Source organism: Chenopodium album, chromosome 20 (assembly GCF_948465745.1).
Source record: "Chenopodium album chromosome 20, dcCheAlbu1.1, whole genome shotgun sequence".
Taxonomy (NCBI): Eukaryota; Viridiplantae; Streptophyta; class Magnoliopsida; order Caryophyllales; family Amaranthaceae; genus Chenopodium; species Chenopodium album.
Window position 1 is genome coordinate 28,928,373 of NC_137853.1, and position 20,932 is coordinate 28,949,304.

Genomic DNA, 20,932 nt, shown 5'->3' on the forward strand with positions numbered 1-20,932 from the left:
TGACCGTGTCCATGGTTCACCAGTTCACCTCTAAAGAATGAGCATTTTCACCATAAAAAATCATAGCGACTCTACTGCGAGTTTTCCTTTCAAAAATACATTCTACTTAATTACGATTTATGACAATCTAGATGTCTAACATCAAAATTCTACTTCACAAACAAAACATTAAACCCTCAGAAAGTTTATGTTGCAAAACCTAAATGCTTAGAAATATGCATGACCCAATCCAAGGTACATAAGGTAGAGCATAGTTCCTTGTGAAAAATCCGGAATCACAGACCTGTTAGTAAGACACAACAAAGCACAGGTACTTGTGCTAAGCAATGGTTCTTTGGCAATAGTTGTAACAATAGAGTCCCATCCCTACTATAAGATATATGCACATAAAACACAAAATACTACGCCGAAAACATAACCTTATATGATCAACTTAATAAGAAGATAGAAGTTGCACTGTCAACGAGCTCCCCTGGCACCAGCGTATACACCTTAGCATTAAGCGATTCTACTTCCCTCTCCAATCAAAGAATCATTTACTTGCATTCCGCAGGCGTTCGATCAGCTCATCCTGCAAAAGGTGACAATATCAGCATGCATAACATAAACACACACACACACACACACACACACACAAGACCAGATGAGCTTCCTCAGCAGTCAGCACCATGACGACCAAACTCACCATACTACATGATGCACAACAGAGACAGCAATAAGGTTACCAACAGAAGCAATTAGACTAATTTGGTTAACCCAAGGCCAAAAAACAACATTAAACCAAAAGAAAGTTGAAGACCCTAAAACTACATGTACCAACATTAAACCAAAAGTAAAGTGCTCAGCCAAGAGGGATGGAGTGAAAAAGAAATAAGAGAGGAAAACAGGATAGCTGCAAGTCAAACAAGTGAGAAGTTTGCAAAGGAAATTATTTGGAAAGTCACATAAGAACAATTCCATATGCCATAAGCAATGTCACTTGCCTTCTTCCCTTTGGAAGACAGTCCTTTTTCCTTCAGAAGTGCCCGAAGCCTCTCCACAGTCAGACCCTGAAAATTTCTATCTGCAGCACGACTACTCGATGCACCTGCAATGGATAGGTCAGATATCAGGAATGCTTTGTGATAAAACTTTACAAACTGAGGTAAATCTTAAAATTAAAAAGAACACATTTGTTATGTAGACTTGTTTTTCCAATTACCTTCCACCACAACATCAACCACAGAAATGAGAAATCCATTATACTGAACATGAAATAAAGCCACAATAGGGCCTGTCTGCTTTATTTTTAAGTACCTCCCCACTAGGCCACTCAGCCCACCAAGCAAGGAAAGCTAATAATACTAAAAAGGATACTTCCACACGTCAAATGACTACATTAATAAAGAGGACTAAATCTTAATACTTGTTAAGGTATGTTCTTTGGTTTAATCCAAAATTTGATGGTTTTTTCTTTATTTAAATAAATGGGCACTAATTGAATAAGGAAACCTAAAAACCATATCCAAAAAGGTTCTCTTGAATAAAAATCTGAACTTGGTCCTCCAAATCCTCATCCTCCCATGGCCCCAGCTCTTACTTCCCTCATCCCCAACACCCTGAGGAGGAGCCTCCACTGCCAATTGGCCATTGCTAGGAAGCCTAATAATCGATGTTTAAAAATTGGGCTTTGCTAAAAGCCTAACAATTGGCCCCCTACCCACATATTCATTGCAAAATGCAAGGCTTCAGAGAAATAACATGATCCCAACATATAGCTCACCTATAAACTTAAGATTAGGCAAGGATGAGGGTGTTTAACCAAGGGTGTCCCAATAATAACTATTTAGCTAATGTGCCAAGATTTATGGTGTCAAGGTCTGCATTTAGTTAGTGTGGCAAGCACTGATCATGTCTGGGCACAAAGTGTCGAAAGATAAATCACTAATGAATAAGACCATTACAGGGTGGATCCTGATGCTTCATGTTTATTTCAAGACAGAGCAGTGGGCTCTTTGTACATTAGGATAAACAGTTAGATGAGCAAAAGCTTAGAGATCAGAATGTTATTTAGGTATGCATCAGAGAGTAAAGGTGAAATTTTTTTACATTCCCCTTATCACAGGCAGCCTCACAATGGAACCAAGAATAATAAAAAGATAAATGTAAATTATATTCCCCTCACCATGGAACCAAGAAAATCTCAGTTATTATTATTTAGAGAGTGGGTTAGATCTTCATACCAAAAAATCAGCATAGAGGTGACACTGGTGACTCGTCCACACTCAGTAATGTTTTTAACTTAACAAGTAAACGACAAACATACATAATTCCACAAAACCTTGAAGCATCCAGAGCTCATGTAAAAATCTGGATGTCATTTGGATCAGATATGGCTGCTAAACTTAAACAAGCACTATAGATTGAGACTTGCAAGATGCTAGTCTTCTTAAACCAACTTATGAGGTAGGTGACGAGCAATGACACTAGGACATAGGTGCTACCTCCTTTCCTTTTTATCCTTCACACTTTCCTAATAAGTCTATTTCTTTAGTTCTTTACACTTATAATCTATTCTATTTTTGGCAATGGATTTTTACACTTTTACCTCCCTTACCCCCCAAAAAAAAATATAATCAATACTTTTTGCCCTCGTGCTTATTTTGCCACTTACTATGCTTCACTTTTTCACTATCTTTCCATCTTTTTTCATGATTCTTGTGCAAACAGTAATTATCAAAACATTAAGGAACAAATAATATACTATTGATTGTGGAATCAATTATCGAATAAGGACTGTGTTTCCTTGACTAACATTGCAGGTTGTAAGACTTGGAAGGTATGAATTAGATAAAGAACACTTCATAGGATGATTGGATGAAGATAGTGAAAGAATTTTGACTTTATATGGTAAAAATACAGTGGTATAGCAAGAATCTAGCATTTGGACACACTTGTGCCTAAACCGAGGATTAAAAATATATGAAGGGAAATTCTGGAATGTATAGATAGACATGAATCATTTTGGACATTAGTTTGGGTGAGAAGAGGTTTAAGTGAATTCTTGAACCTACATCAATCGTTTCAATTTCCTCTTTTATCACCCCTCCCCATAAAAAAAAAGTAAAAAAGTTGGGATGATCACTTAAATCAATGAATCCAACACCACAAAAACACCAAAAACACAAAAAAAAAGGTGTGTCTAAAGAATACTTGTATAATTTAATAAGAAAGTTTTAAAAAAAAATTATACAAAGCCTCACATTAGTACTAGTAGCATAATTGTAGCCATAAAGAATTATAACAGCATCCTGTTATTAAAGAAGCCTCCGGCCAGCAGGAAATGTAAAACAGTAGCATTTCAAACCACGGCAGGATTAAGGTTCATCATATAAGAAGATGCAACAAGATGGCTAAACACTAAGTATTACTACTCCCGTTTCTTAAGTTCTATTTTTTTTTTTTTCTTTCTAAAAAAAAAAAAAAAAAAAAAAAAAAATACTGTTCAATTTACTTTTTCTGGTGTGGTGTGGCCTGAATCTTTATAATCTGGTCTGGTTTTATGTTATATAGAATCAAAGTTGTTAGTCAGGTAAGGGAAAAAATGTTACTTCGCAATCTAGCTAACACCACTTACCCTTATTCTGACTACTAGTCATTGCCCTTTTCGCTGAAGCCCTTCCATCAGCAGATCTATCAGAAGCTCTGCACATGCAAATTACCAATGCAATCAATTATTTTTAGACCCCAACAAGGTTCCACATATACAGAGATAAGACCAAAAATTTTGAACAGATAGAATGAAGTTTATATACATCAACACCCCCAAAAAAAGCCTGACATACTCTTTCAATCAACCACAAGAAAAATTGAATAATATCATGCACATGAAAAAATAACTAAGCTAGAGAAAAAAATGGGAAAGAGAGAAAACCTCTTTCTTGAGCCATCAGTCAATTCACCCTGTTGCTTCTTCAAAGTAAGTGATCTGATCAATATGTTCATCTGATCCGTCTTTATTACTTGGTTCTCTGCATTAAAAAAATTCAAGACCCACTTCTTAGTCAGTTACTGCTTATATCAGTCATGGAGGAAAAGCAAAAGATCTCAATGTATAAAGCTTATAGAAGCAGATAAATGAGTAACTAAAACAGTTCGAAGGAAAGTCTCAATAACGGAGGGCACCAATTCTGGACTAGAAAACCCTCAAATGGAACTCGAGATCATGTCCCCCCCCCCCCCCCCCAACTACACCACCTCCAACATCCAATTCAATAATCTGTTATAATACAAATAAAAATAATATAAAAAAAAAAAAAAAAGGAAAAGGGGTTTGCTTGATCAAATGAAAAAAAATAATAATAAATTAATTGAGCTATTTCAAACTCATTCCTAGATTCAGACTGGTTTCTGTCAGTAGAATAGGGAAGAAAGACAAGAAAGAGGGAGGAGAGAAAGAGAAAGGGGAGTTGTTAACCCCTCAATCTACTTGGTGGTGCTACTAGGGGAGCAGTACAGTAACAGGTGCAGTGGTCTTCTCTGAAGGCAAGAAGAGGGAAGGGCATCAATAGCACCCCAATTTTGAAGTACGATATAATCTCCCAACTAGTGTTTAGGCCCAGGCGATGCCCCAGGTAATTTCATAGGATTAAATATTAACATACATTTTGAATTATGACTCAATTTTTTTTGTAATTAAAGTTTTAATTCATATTATCATTCGCTATATTAATATTTTGTAATATAAAGATAACATCAAAGTATTGTATAGCTTGGTGGTAAGACATAAGGTTGCGGGAATATAAGGTTGCGTGTTCGAATCTTGGTTAGAACATTTTTTAATTATAAGTGTATGGTTGTGGCAAGTGGGTAATGTGGCATAATGAGAATGTGATTAGCTGACATGGCGTTGATGTGGCATATTGAGAATTTGATTGGATGACGTGGCATAATAAAGGGGACTACGTGGCACATAAACTTTCTTAGGAACGCTTTTTAATATATAAGTATAGATTTAAATTCTGTGGTATAGTCAATTTAAAATATAATCAAAACACATCAGTTTGATCAATTCAACTTCATTTGATGTACAGCATGTACCTGATCAATAATAAATTAATCTTATAATCAAACGCATCAATTTGGTCATATTCATCAGTTATCACAATTTACATGAAAAACGTAAAGGCTTATTAGCACCATTAATGTCTCTCAATATCAGTGTGTTTGGATGAGAGAAATTTAGAGAAAAAGCAGGGAGCGAAAGGCGGAAAGTGGGAGGGATCTATATCCCTTGTTTGCATATAAAATTGGGAAAGTAAAAGGAAAGGAATTCGAAAGCACCAATTATCTTCCCCTTTTAGTAGATAACATCATTAAGACTTGGAAGAAACATGGAAACACTCTACATCCCTCCATGCACCTCCCTTTCTCTTCCCTCCCCCCCCCCCCCCCCCTCTCTCTCTCTCTCCTTTCCCTCACGAGTTGTACTAAAGACACTGTAAATGAAAGAGTTTGGAACAACGCAGCAACGCCGGAATAAGATTGTTCAAAAATACATGATAGATTGATATCATTGAATAATTTACTGTACATCACAGCAGTAATATGTAACTGAGATATCCAATCCAAGGAAACATTTTTCCTATTTAATTTTCGTAAACAAAAGCAATCAAGGTCTACAAATTACAAAGCTGGGCACCTCTAAAATATTATAAAGAACACCATGACTTGCTTCCTCTAAATTTACCAATACCTCACAGCCATAAATGTAAATTACTATAATTCATTCATTTTAAGCAATACAGTTAAAATGCAAAAGAACAAAACTACAAAAGTACCACAGGCCTTCAATCTTAAGTTCATGAAATTCAAAGGTGATTTTACTTTTGATCTGTTAAAAAACACAAGAAAAATATTTTATGTAAATGAAAAGGATCAGTTTGAATCAGAAAAGCCTAGTTGGGTTTGATAAAATTAGGTGAAGAAAACAGGCTTTCTTGCCTCTAAGTCTATACATAATGAATTGCAGATAAAATAAAATCTTACTGATGAGAAAAAAAATTTAAAAATCAGGTACATCAAAACAAAATCAAGAATTCTCTTGAAAACCAATGAGAAAACAATTTGTACCAGTCATGTCTATTGTTTATTAGGCCTAAGTCTGGAAAACCACCATTTAGAACATGAAAAGTCAAGGGACATGACTGAAACAAAAGGCTACATAACACATCCAAAAAAGACTTGACTGCAATGAAGATACCAAAAAAGAAAGAACGGAAAACAAGGCTATCTAGATAAATTTGAAATTTTATGAGTAAGCCCTATCTCTGGGAAAGAACTAAACAAGATCTACAAATACATTAATTAGCTAAATTTGTTGACAATAAAATTGCCAATTGAACAAGAACATAACAAGGAGACAAGGATGAGATTTAAATATGAGGATTATTCAAGGTCGTGTATGGCTGTACATAGAAACTGTAGAGCTAACATTCAGTTGTGAAGACAACTGTTGCAAAAGTGCCAATTAGTCATTGGATAGAATGTCATTAGGATCACCACATGGGAGATACCAACTGAAAGTGGCAAAAGAGAGGAAATTACCCATAAAACATACACTGTTATCAGAGAGCTTAAAAGCCACTACTGATTTCCATCAACAAATTCGTAACAGTCTAGCAGATAAAAGAAACCATGTCAAAGTATGTATGCAACATCATGCAAGTCATGACATCAGGCTTATAAAATAAATTCAAAAGCAGACCTGGGGGTGCTGTATCATGATCACAGATGTAAATTCGCATGCCACCCTGCAAAAAAGTTTCAATGCATGAGTAAAAATCCTGTGCAACAATTTCAATTAATTGGGAAATTTAAACATTAGTACATTACATTCCTACTTTTCACAGTTCGAGTTGGTAGACCATTTAGTTTTTAAAGCTAAACGGCATCCCATACTCTTTGAAGTCCATAAAATATCTTCCACTTCTACATTAATTTCCTCACTCCCTCTCAACATTCCCACTTTATACATTATGGTGGCCATCCCCTCCCATCACGACAAGCTCCCTTTTTCTTTCCCTCAATTATTGAAAATCATGGATAGGACGCTAACCTCCAATATTCAACGTTAAACACTAACCCTATACGTAAGAAGAAATTCACATGCACCAAGTAAACCAATTATTTAACAGATAAAGCCTTGATTTATACTTCTAAATTTAAACAACACTCATGTGAGAGAGAGAGAGAGAGAGAGAGAGAGAGAGAGGCACAAACTTGTTAGAAATACTGTCAATTATAAAATGAAGCTCTCAAACATTTTGTGGATACTATACATCCAAAAATAAAGCCTTATAGACAAGAAAGTCGACTGAGATGTTGCGAAAATCTAAATTTAAAAAAGTAGCAAGAAGAGACTACAATTTGTCTGATAATTTTTTTTTATTAAAAGAAGATAATAACAAGGATATGGACTAGAAATTATTAATAATAATAATAATAAGTAAAAATCACCCTACCCCATAGAAATTTAAATTTTAATAATAAAGCTTCAATTTGGATATAGTGATATACAAACCCCAATAACCATCTAGATAATGGGTTAAAACCAAATTCCTTGAACCTTCTTTGTTCATGTTTAGCACTATCTTGTACACTTTCCTTTGTCAAACTATCGACTATATAAAGTTCATTTAGCTTATTTCACCATATAGACTAGATCATGAGCAGAGATACACACGAGTCGTTTGGTATAAGTGTGGGATGGGTCTACTCCAATTGGATAATAATCCAGTAAGAAGGTTTTTAGGTAGCGTCAACCACGTCAATTTTGCCAAGTATCATCATGGACAATAGTTCCCTAACAAACCAAAATCACCGAATGTGTAGATGACCCGATTTAATTGTCCTATTTTCCACCTCTACAAAAACTACAAGGGAATGCAGGGAACCTTAAGTGAAAAGAGGGCCCTTAGGTGGAGTCTACACAGTTGAGTATTAGTGCCACAATTTCTTGTATTGTACATTACTCACATATCCTTAATTGAAAGAGCAAATATAGACATCATCACTAATAGTCTTTCCTTAATTATTCTCAAACACAATAAAGACGCAAAATTAATAAATCTTAAAAATCTAGAAGAAGAAGAATGGTACTTCTTGAGACCTAATGATGGTACTTCTTAAGGTTTTACTTGCCACTACCCACTGGGTATTTATCCAATAGTTCAGTAGTTTGATGGACAGAACAGGCAATGGATCCTCAGTTGTTTCTCTCAATTAGAACATCACTCATATCTTCATTCTATCCAATCTAACATAAAATAATATGAGCACCTATTCATTTCTTGGTAGTAAAATGTATTGACAGAAATTTGGTAAAGCGAAAGAATCTATATTCTTCGGAGTTGATATTGTTAATACATTTAGCTGTTTGTCAACAAGTCATAGTATACATACCAAAACAATCTCCTCAAAGCAGTGACATCTGAAAATCAGACATGGGTCTAATACCAAAAATCTTCTTACAATAGTATAATACGCAATCAAGTCAATGTTTAAATCTAATTTCACAGGGCTATAGTGCCAAAAGACACCTAATGCATGATAAAATACTTAGCAACACTTCAGTGGAGTCTCAGTAAAAATAGAATAAACATCTCCAATAAAGTTTCTTCAAAAATTCAATTCATAAACGATGGCATGCATCGGAAAACTCGTAATTAAATGAAAACACTACCTTGTTACATCATCATTTCAAGCAAAAGAAACCTATGATGGAATAAGAGTTACTTTTCATGATTTCATCACACATTCTCAAGTTCACCATATATTTAGAGACCAAACAACTTTATCATCATAAAAGTTTATAAATACTCAAAGTTTGTAAATTTCAAGATACTTTCCCTATATTAAAACCCAATTGCAATATACAAAACTAAAAAATCAAATGCATCAAATCAAGGCATTATCAGCAACAAATAGAAAATCCATAGACAATGCACATCAATTAATTACTCCGTATAAAAATTGCAAACAATCACCAAACTTCAATTGACGCAAATCAACCAGATTAAGCAACGAAATGTGATCTTTTTTTTTTTTTTTTTTTTTTGAATAGTGGTGATCAAATTCAATACACTACAAACTTCAAAATGAAAATGCAATCCAAAAAAATCACAAAAAAAAATAAAAAATAAAAAATAAAAAAAATAATAACAACATTCTTTTAAAACATTAAAAATTAGGGCAAATTAAAGCGAAGGACATGGAAAGAATACCAAATTAGAAGAAGAAACGGCGGTAGAAGAGAAGAGGCCGCGAGAAGGGAGGTCGGAGAGGAAGCTGGCAGCGGCGGAGGTGGTGGTCGGAATGGAATCAGATGGCGGCGGAGAGGCAGAAGAAGAACCCTCCTCCATTGTTGGAATCAGAGACTTGGATTTGCAGTGACGATGCAACATTTGGGAGCCTATATACGCGGACCGACGGAGCCTAGGGAGAGAGAGAGGAGGGCGCAGTAAAACTGTCACTTTTGGGGGGATTTTGTGTGGTGTCGTGGTAAATTTGGTATGGACTTTTGTGAGACTAAACTTTGACCATAGATGATTGTGGGAGAACTCGGGAAATGATTTTTGCACATCAATAATTAATTTTGGCACAGCTATTGTGAGAGTTTTTCTTACGTGAAGGTGTGTTTAAAGGTATCAAAACTGACCAATCTATTGGAAATCACCCGTTTCGAACTGTAACCAATCTGGTTTGATTCAAGTAATCCAGGACCCAAACGCGGTTTGTAACCGACTAAACTCAACCTAACTCTGAAGTTGGCTCGATTCGAACTTAACCTGGCATTGATTTTGACCCGACTAGAACTCAACCCAAAACTAACTTGAACTTAAACCGAACCGAGAAATTGGAATAAGATAATAATATACCGTTGGAAAGCTCTGGAATTCTACTTTCCAACTCAATCAGAATCGGATTAATATGTTTTGTAGAATTAAATACATGGCCAAATAGTGCAACAGTGTTAGTTTTTGATAGAATTTAGCATTTTGATCATATTTATTTCGTCATAGATCATAATTGGTTTATAATACTTCCTCCGTTCAATTAATATTGCAACAATGGACTTTTTGCACTATTCATCACTCTTGTTTGACCATATAATATGATTTATACGTTAAGCAAAATATAGTCATGCGGGATCTTGTTGAATTCGTCTCATAAAAGAATTTCACAATATCAACTTTTTATAATTTTTACTCTTATACAATTATAGATATCTAGCATATAAAATGTGTTTTGGGATGCGTAATTTCCTCCTTGTTGCAATATTAATAGAACGGAGGAAGTATATCATTGGAAAGATATATTCAAAGGCAACTATCCAAGATTTGGATAAAAATCATGAGACACGAAAATCCGAATGGCTTGGTTATGGGCTGCAATTATGAAAAGAGGAAATTAGGCTAAGGTTTATGCGGATTTTAGGCTAAGAAAATGGTTTGAGTTATTAAAATAGCTAAAATGGCTTAAAAACTAATAGTGATCTAGAGCAAAAGGTCTATTCAAGTAACTCTTGGAACCATTACACGTACCGAACCAAGTTAGGCAATGTAGGTTGTTTCGTCATCGGGCTTTGGTTGGGAGACATTTTTAAGTGCCTACAGTAGGTTGACCAGTAGAGGTCTATGGCTTTATACGGTGCATCCTAGCCTAATGGAGCGTGGTTTGATGAAGGGATGTGCTTGGGATCATGTAAGGAAGCCTCCACGGTCACTAATACGGTGGAGACTATGAGAGCTTCCTCATGAGGAGCAAGCACGACCTAGTCAACGATAACTATGGTTCCTACCGCGGAACCATGGACTTAATTGCCCGGCCAAGGGGTAGTTGCTAAGGAAGAGCCTTGGCATGTAGAATGGTCTACCCATGTCTACCTTTAGCGTAATATTTTTAGTAGGAATTACTTGACAATTAACTTAATCATCGTGGATAGCACGCGGTAGCCTTGATTCTAGGGATAGGCTGAGTTGTGGGGCTAATGGGCGGTCATGGTAACCACCCACGTTGCACCACTCTCCCTAAGGTGTCGAGACGGTTATGATGAGGTGGTGTAACACCCCGACCCCAAACAGATTAGGGAGGGGTCTATTGTCACGAAATGCGCATCGAGGGCCAACAACTGTCCCCACAAACCAACACGAGTCCTTCCGGCGCATTTTGTCCTCACTCATGCGCACCCCGAGAAAACTTCCCAAGAGGTCACCCATCCCAAGACTACTCCCAGCCAAGCACGCTTAACTATGGAGTATTCTTAGCATATGAGCTCCCTAAAAGGAAGATGCATCTTGTTGATATGAGTAGAATATCAAACTCCTTTTAAAGCAATCATGAGGGGTATTACAAGTGGCACGTTACTAAGTATGATTCCTAAAACATAGGACCATGATGTTAGTGGATTGACTAATAGTTACCTTGATCGGAATTTTCATCGAAGTCAAACTAGAACGCAATTAAGCCATTACTAAGATGGTTCTTATAAAATAGAAGCCCTAAAGTAGTGGGGTGTTGCCTATAACGTGGATAGTTATTCTGAGGAACGAATGCCACGTCATATAACAGTTATGCCAGTCACTACTTAATGTTCCTAGAAAATAGGAGCATTAAGGGGGAGTGGGTAGTTACGCATATCATGTGGTTGGGCGCCACATATCAGCGCACTGATGCATGCCTCCTAATAAAATGTAGGACAATGGCATAGTGGGCCTTAACGGTTACGTACTAGACGGTTATGGAATTATGCTGAGCATGTATAACTCCCCTTGGTATGTGGACAAGTCCAGATGCATCCAAGTAATCATGCAACCTGTGTGTGCATTCATCATTCTTTAAGTGTTAGGCTGGTCTATACTTGGTTTAGACGCTATCCGTGACAATAGGGTACATTATTTTACTCTCACAAAAACACTTCAAGTCGCACCACTTTTCTCTCTCATCAATTCTATTCAATCAAAACTTAATAAAGTGAAATATATTTATAAGACAAACAATTGGAAACAGAGGGAGCATATTCTAATTCATCGTATATTCTTCCAAAAACATATTGGGTATGTACCTAAAATGGGTGAGGTTTATACACCCTTATAATTAGATACTTGTTTAATGATAAAATTAATTAAGAAATCCCTTAATTGCAGGAGTAGTACATCTGTCCTAAGAAAAATTAAGAAGATTAAGAAAACCTATAACTATGGGCGGACAATTGGACAATAGTGTACTTGTACAATGTACATAAACATAGGAGAGTTCATATAAATCCATCTATCTTAAATTACTGACACAGTGACACCCATCAATATCCAGAACAAATAAATCTAAACGGATAAGTCTCCATATTTAGCACCCCATACCACGTCAACACCCCATCATACTCATACTTACCCTTTTGACCCAATCACCCCTCAATCATTACATTCCAACCCCTTTGATTCCATCAAAACACTCACCTTCATCATAACCCCATATTCCCCAACACACAGCATAAAACCCCCATCAATCATATATATACTCATACACCCATCATTTTCATCTAACTAATCACTCTTCTTTTTTGTTTTATTAATTACCAAAACAAAAGAAAAACAAAAAGAAAAAGAAAGGAAGATATTTTAGAGTGTGATTTGATTTGATTAGATCAAAAATGGAGGTGCAGTTGAAGAGAAATGATTTGGAGATAGAAGGAAAAATGATGGAGTCGTCGAGTCCAGAGGCGAAATTAGGGATGAGAGTGGAGGATATTTGGGACAATCTAGAAGCTCAACTTAGTCCTACTGATAAACTTAATGCTTGTTTTGAGAGTATTCCTGTTTCTTCCTTTCCTCTTGCTCAAGCTTCTCACGGTTCGTTCATTATTTTTATTTTTATTTTTGATTTGTTTTGTGGTGTTTCATTAATTATGTTTATCAGTGTTTAATAAAATATAATTAAAAACTTGTTTGATGATAATTAGATGGAATTATTTTATTTGTTGATGATTTATACAGGTTATTAATTTCATTTTTAAGGTAGATTATGAGAAATTAAGATTGTTGTTGTGAATTTTGGGTTTTAATTTGTTGATTAAAGCTCTGATTATCCTTATTTACTACTCATTCGATCACTGTCCAACAAATTTGTCTGATATTGAGGAAAAAACGAAGTACATATTTGATACATCCTCTGTTTTTTTGCTTTAATGATTTGACTTTTCTGGCTAACACAAAAATTATATTTTATTTTTAATTATCAATAGACATAAATCGTACTATTATTACAGAATATATATTGAGTACAATATATATTAAGACGGTTCTAACATAAACGGATAAACCCACATAATGTATGTTATAAATAGTGCAAAAAATGATTACGGGGAACTTAGATTATTGGAGCAAATATATTATATATTCTCTATTTATCACACCAACTTTTTTAAAATACCACTTCATTCTCTTATAGTTGCAGTTGCAACATGTTGACATTTGTCCGATTTGTTTCAGTATATATTATCAAAATATCAACTTTTATAATGTTGATTCATTGATAAGTGCAAAATTCAAATTGTTGTAAGAGAAAAATAAATGGAAGTACAATATTTTGGTCTATTGCTGTTTGTTTTGTAAGAATGATGAGTTAGGAACTTAGGATCAAAATTCTTCTTGAAGTTTTAGGTGATAAAAGTAGCACTAGTAGTTCTGAACTTCTGATGTATTGATTGAACATGCCATGATAATACAATTCGGCTTATATGAAAGACATTCTTTACATATTGCGATTGGTTGTTCAGAGATTTGCTATGTAGTGATGTTCCATTATGTCGCGACAAGTTCCTAATAATTTTGTGCTATGCAGTTGAAATAAAATCGAACTGCAGTTTGGCTGAGGCTGTTAGCATACTTTCTCAGCATAAACTTCTTAGCGCACCTGTTGTTGATGTTGAAGCATCAGATGATGCTACTTGGATTGAGAGATATATTGGGATTGTGGAGTTTGCTGGGATAGCTGTATGGATACTGCATCAGGTCAGCTAGCCTCTTAGCTCAATCTCTGACTGTTTTTAAAAAAGGGTCTGTATGTAAATGCTCGATTAGGATTGACCAATTGCAATTTCGCTACATTTTACATTTGATTTATTGCATTTTCAATCTGAACTTTGTATGCTTTGTGCATTTGGTTGCTTCAAAAGTGTTGAATATCCCTTCTTTTTTCCGTCTTTATTCATCAGTTAATCTTCCCTTCATGTTGTCGAGTATGATGACTTGCTAGTTGCTACCTTATACAAATTCGAGGTGAAAGCCTGTAGTATTGCCCTGTAGTTTTATTGCTTGTTGCTAAGAAATATTTGGCATGAAAAGTCGTTCAATTGTTCTTTAATTAGTATTGATAGACACAGCTCAATTGTTTTTAAATGTTTCTATTTGACCCTCCCTTAAGAGTTACTATAGGGATCGGGGAAAGGATGTTGCTTATACATGTAACCTTGCTAATTGAGAAGTTTTTAACTTTTTATTCTAATTAACTCATACTAGTTTGTCTATGTTCTGTCCGGTCTACCCCTTTAGATTTACGGTAGGGGATCCAGGAAAAGGACATTATGTAGCATTGTTAATTGAGTTTTTATTTTTATTTTTATTTTATTTTATTTTTTAGATTTTTTTGACTTTTACCACAAAAAAAAAAAAAAAAAAAAAAAATACAATAAAAATTATAAAAAAAAAAAAAAAATCACGAAATTGTTTTAGTCAAAGAAGTTGTCTATGTACAGTCCATTTTCAGCAATTGTATGTAAGCTGACTGTCACATTTGCTTTTGAAGTAAGAGCATAGCAGAAATCAAATTTATGGGGTAAGCAGTGATTTAAAATTGGTTGTACCTTGCTCCATTTGAAAGGGGGGGGGGGGGGGGGGGGGGGGGGGGGGGGGGGGGGGGGCAGGGCGTGTGTGAGGTTTTATTGTGTTTTGACAACATACTACTACTCCCTCCGTTTTTAAATACTTGCTCCACTTTTCTTTTTGCGGCTGTTTTACTTGTTCTATTTCCTTATTTGGAAAGCTTTTATAATATATAATTAACTTTTCTCAACTAGTGGGATCAAATTTTATTACTTTTAGATTCTCTCTCCTCCAATTTACCTTCCACTAACCACGCTACCTCTGCATTTTATTACTTTCTCCAATTTCTCTTAAAACTCCACGCATGGAGAAATGGAGCAAGTATTTTTAAAACGGAGGGAGTATTAATGAATTTTAAACTCTATTGATATTCTCTTGAGGTTTATAATGATTTTTCTGGCAGTCAGAAGATGACGAGTCAAACCGAGTTTTACCATCCCCAAAGAGCAATAGCAGTGTTAAAACTCCACGCATGGAGAAATGGAGCAAGTATTTTTAAAACGGAGGGAGTATTAATGAATTTTAAACTCTATTGATATTCTCTTGAGGTTTATAATGATTTTTCTGGCAGTCAGAAGATGACGAGTCAAACCGAGTTTTACCATCCCCAAAGAGCAATAGCAGTGCAGCTGCAGTTAACACAAATGGAGTGAATAGGGTTAAAAAACTAGAAAGAACCATGAGCCCAAGATCTGCTGCAATGACTTCTGGAAATTTCTTTGGGGCACTTACTGCATCGGAGCTGTACAAGAAAACAACGGTAAATCTTGTCAAGTTTCTTACACATTCTACAATTGTCAGAATAATTCTTGCATCAACTAACTTTTATCTAAACAGGTACGAGATATATCAGGGTCATTTCGGTGGGCTCCATTTCTAGCGTTACAAGATACAAACTCTATGTTGACTGTCCTGCTGCTGCTCTCAAAGTACAAAATGAAAAGTGTTCCTGTTGTTGGTGGTGCAAAGGTTGAAAATATAATAACTCAGTCTGCTGTTATCCACATGCTAGCTGAGTGTGCTGGCCTTCATTGGTTTGAAAACTTTGGAACCCGAAAACTTTCTGAAATTGGTCTTCCACTGATGGGTCCTAAGCAAGTAGTCAAGGTTTGTGGTTCTTTACTGGCTATATTTCCTACATAAAGCAAAAGGCAGTGTTGTTTTTTCTTGTAGATATAATGTTTCCTTCTTAGATTGCAGTATTATTGAATGGTCAATGATAAGTTAATTGAAGCCTTGAAACATCACTCAGCACTAGGTAGTAAGCTAAGTGCAGGGTAGTATTCATTTTGAATCTCTGAAACCGTTTCTTTTGTCAAGGCACTAATTTGGAAAACTACACTCCAATTTTGCATGCCGTTTGTTGTGATAAATTTCAACAGAAGTGTCTCGGTTCTCTGAAATACCAGCCCACAGTCCCACACTCCACCCCACCCCCTCAAAAAAGACACATTCCTAATTTCCTAGCTTTCAGGGCATTCTTTGTATTGACTTGCTGTTTCTGTTTTCTTCTAGGTCTATGAAGATGAACCGGTTCTTCAGGCCTTCAAACTGATGAGGCTAAAGGGTGTTGGAGGAATTCCTGTTGTTGAACGCGATGGAGCTAAAGCAGTTGGTAATATTAGCATAAGAGATGTTCAATTTCTTTTGACTGCTCCAGAGATATATAAGGATTGCAGGTCTGCTATTACCCTCTGTCCCTGCTGCTTCATTTAAGTTGGTTATATTTGGAAACCTATTAGGAAATGTGACAAATTTTACGGGTGTCCCAGAATAGAATGTGTGTTAATTCTGGACTGAGAGTGTATGTCTACTATTTTTAGATCCTATGTCTAGTAAGGGCGAAAAAAAAGTGCGGTGATCTTAGTTGAGAATTGCACCTGATATAAGGCTTAGTCATACAACTAGAAACACCAATGCATATTGTTTGCATAAACTCATGTTCATTTCCTGGAGATGGCAGGGCACATAAGATTATTATAAAAACGAACCATTTATTCGTAAATTTAATGTCATAATTATTGTTGCAGATCCATCACTGCGAAGGACTTTTTACTTGCTTCAAAGAAGTACAGAGAAGAGCACCATGAGGGGTCATCACCTCCACTTAGTGGAATGATTACATGCAAAAAGGATGACACTCTCAAGAAAGTTATTCTCACCCTTGACTCTCTGAACATCCATCGTATCTACGTGGTTGATGAAGGTGGATGTCTTGAAGGTGTCATTACGCTGAGGGACATCATCTCAAGGCTTGTACATGAGCCTCGCAACTACTTTGGTGATTTCTTTGATGGAGTGATACCAATGCCAGCTAATAGTAGAGTATGAGCGACCAACCTCTTAACATGCATGTTTACTCGGTCAGATTCTGAACTCAGATCATCATCAGCTAACAGGATAGAATGATATATATGAATGACAATAATGTAAGTGGTGGTACCAGAAATGATAAATCTAGGTCTCTAGAAAGAGACCATTGTATTTAGCTAAGCTAAGGGTTCATATCATCGGCACCCCTGTTGTATTATATGCGTAATAATAGATGGATGCTACCTAACCAATCCATGATATGAGCATTCTTGTATGCTTTTTCTTCTGTAAGTAATGGTGGAGTTCATTTTTTTTTTCTTTTTTCTTTTTAAAACAAAATCTCACTTACTTATTAATAAAACTAATCGTATTAAGTTACTTCGTAATCTAATATCACATCATATCATCTATTAACTATTACTAAAACAAAACATTGCTGCCATCATCGACCCTCAAACTACTATCCTACGTGTCATTTTCATTAAAAAATTTCCCTCCAATTCTATGTGTATGATGTCATCAATTATTTATGTTTTTTTTAATTTACACTTTTGACTTCAATACATAAGTGTATATAAAATTTTATTAACCAAGTTTTTCTCCTAAATTATACTTTCACATACCTAAATTGTTTGATATTTTATCGTGATTTCGATTTTTTACTTTACTTAAATGTAAACTATTTTTGTATCTATAATTAATCTTCATATAGAATGTAATTACAAGAAAGATTAATTTCTAACGGGGATAACCTAATATCACTAATAAAATAAAGCTGGTCTCGCAGTCAGAACACTAGATAGTGACACGTAGCATTCCAGTTATTCGCCAAGTGTTGTGTAACACCCTCAAATCTCCCTCTACGGAAATATCAGTATAATACGTATAATTATACCGTAGAGATAGACTTAGACGTATTACCGCCACGTGATTACACAAGGCTACTCAAACTTACTAACCAAAACCAATAATTTGTTGCCAAAACTTCAATATTGGCAAACTTTTGCCATCTTACAGGTAATTTTAAACAATATTAAAAAAAAAAATGAGTAGTTGTTCACAAAACAGGCTATCTTTATGGTAGTTCAACCCAGATTTTCCCATATATGGGCAGTTTTTGAAAAAAAATTCCTTTAACTTTTCCCCCTTGGTGCACGTACCACCCTTCGAAAATTGCATCTACTCTTATTAGACATGGTTAAAGAAACAATTTATGCATCACATCACAGCATGGTTAAAGAGACAATTTCTACATGCATCACATCACAAAAAAGAGTTTGATGGCTAGAGAGTTCCGTTGACGCATATGTTCTTCATCCAACTTTCACTACTTTACATTCTACTCTCGCTAGAGTATCTTCGGCCCCTCGCATCCAAGTTTCATAGTAGTGCTATTTAGATAATATTATATCATAATCAATTCTTACTTCCAACATAATAAGTTTTCCATTATAAACCCTACTTTTCGAACAAATCCTAACTTTTATTTACATAAGGAAACTCCACTAAATTAACAAACAAATTTCGTCACTTTGGATGAATATATTAACACACACTAACTATTGTAACATCGATAGTTCATACTAATAAAATTACGCAAATAAAAACACAATAATTCTCCATAATTTAAAGAATAACCATGTCAAAAAAAATTTTAAGAAAGAAAATTGTAAAGATAATTAGTAAATTTACCTCAATCGTAAATTAATTCGGCACACTAAAAATGCTTAAGGAAATCTAGTTTAGATACTATAAAAAGAAAAAAAAATTGAATTTTAATGCTAGTTCTCTAAAAATAAATGAAATGAAATGAGAAATATCATCAATAATTCTTCACTAAGGTTACTAAAAAGAAAAAGAGTGTATCTTCACATAGGTAAATTATATTAACTTTCTATTAAAATCTAAATAAAGCAAATATATGTGAGATATTATCTCTATACAGTTATTGTATAAATATTAATATCAATAAACGATTGTGAGACAATCCTCACTTGATGTAATTATATACCTCTAATAAGCGATAGTTACTAAGAAGGGTCACCGATACAATATATTGAAAAACTCATCTTAATAACATTGTCGAAATCCTTACTATATTGTTTGCGAATGGAATCATATATAGGGCATATCGAAACTCAAAGCAACGGAATTAATTTTTCCACTTATTTTTAATAAACATTATTATTTCAAATATTTATAATATGACGAAATCATGATTTATCTAATAATATGTAAATGAGTTATCAATCAATACACATAATTATATGTATTAACTCTGTGCAATATAAATTTTGTAAAGTTATATATGTAATTTGTTAATTCACAAATAAATTTACGAAATTTGTTAATATATAATTTTTTAGCCCTATTTATCAGTTTAATTTTTCATATCTTATTATGATCAATATCCTAATTGACATCCAAGATCGCAGCAAAAATCATCGATACCTTAATTAACAACCAAGATTAGTAACAAACCCGATCGATGGGATGATGTACGATATACTTTAATTTGGCAAATTTGTCAATCGAGTTGTGCAACTCGCGAAATTGGATACTTATTTATCATATCAAACTGCAGACGATATGTCTCTGGTGTGATTGACGCAAGACATATGTGAAAAAACCAAGTCAATCAGCTAATTGCCTTAAAAGAATTGCAGTAAGATTTTCTTAGTCATTTTTACCAATAATAATCCTCACTACGTAGTATTTCTTTTGATAATAACCTCATAAGAATTAATTTAAAAAGTACTTAGATTAAACGGATTTTTCACCACATAACCTTGAGTTTTTTGTTTATTCACCGTATACCCATGAAAATTTTCAAATTCAGCATATACCCCTAAGTTGTTACAAAAATGCACCATATATCCTTAATGAAGATAAGATGAGTAGAATTTGATTAATTGTACATCAAAATCACCTCAGATATCTCCCTTCATCCCCAAAATCACTCTTGTTGTTTCTCTAGCCCTAGAAACCACTCCAAATCTCCATAATCATAACCGTATAAATAATTTTGAGGATGAGAAAATGAAATTTAGGGCAGTTTTGAGGTGGAATTAAGGAATGTGGGTGGTTTCGGGGGTAGAGGAATGTATTTAGGGTGGTTCCGGTTCATAATTAATCCAAATGATCGACGAAATTAACAACAATAAGTCATCAAGGGTATATTGTGTATTTTTGTGAAAACTCATGAGTATATGATGAATTTAAAAAAGTTCATGGGTATATGATGAATAAACAAAAAACTCAGGGGCATATGGTGAAATATCCGTAGATTAAAAAAGTAATTTAAGAAGTATGTAGATTAAAGAAATAATTAACGAAGTATGTAAATTAAAGAAGTAATTAATTAAAGAAATATGCATATGTATATGTATATAAATGATTTTTTTGATAACACATTAGCAAACAAAAAATAAAATTACAACTTGTAAACTTATTTATTTCGCTGAAAATTTCTATTTACGGTACTTTCACCTTTATTATTATTATGTACAAACTGTTACAATAATGTGATTGTTTACCTCTGATTTTGATATAATTGGTTTATGTATATTTGTTTAAATATGAAGATAAAAGATGAGTGTAATGTTATATGTTCTGATTTATAGGGACTTTTCTTATTTTGTGAGTCATACTCCCTTATTTTGGGAATATGATCAAAAGAGGGATTTTTCATGTGCATTTTA

The 20,932-nt window shown here is 34.5% G+C and overlaps 2 protein-coding genes across 2 annotated transcripts; one reads left to right on the forward strand and one right to left on the reverse strand.

Annotated features, from left to right (window-relative positions):
* Nucleotides 1-258: 258 nt before the first annotated feature.
* On the reverse strand, nt 259-9,499 carry LOC145598479 (protein LOWER TEMPERATURE 1-like). Its single transcript, XM_081654838.1, has 6 exons — nt 9,264-9,499; nt 6,746-6,791; nt 3,914-4,010; nt 3,617-3,684; nt 984-1,087; nt 259-571 (listed from the first exon to the last, which is right to left on the reverse strand). The coding sequence occupies exons 1-6, from the start codon at nt 9,441-9,443 to the stop codon at nt 533-535; spliced, it is 534 nt and encodes a 177-aa protein (XP_081510964.1). The 5' UTR covers nt 9,444-9,499; the 3' UTR covers nt 259-532.
* A 3,095-nt stretch (nt 9,500-12,594) lies between these two features.
* Nucleotides 12,595-17,549, forward strand: LOC145598710 (SNF1-related protein kinase regulatory subunit gamma-1-like). The gene is made up of 6 exons (XM_081655092.1): nt 12,595-12,887; nt 13,879-14,048; nt 15,490-15,678; nt 15,756-16,025; nt 16,434-16,597; nt 16,949-17,549. Exons 1-6 carry the CDS (start codon nt 12,689-12,691, stop codon nt 17,247-17,249), a joined length of 1,293 nt encoding a protein of 430 aa, XP_081511218.1. The 5' UTR covers nt 12,595-12,688; the 3' UTR covers nt 17,250-17,549.
* The last annotated feature ends 3,383 nt before the right edge of the window (nt 17,550-20,932 follow it).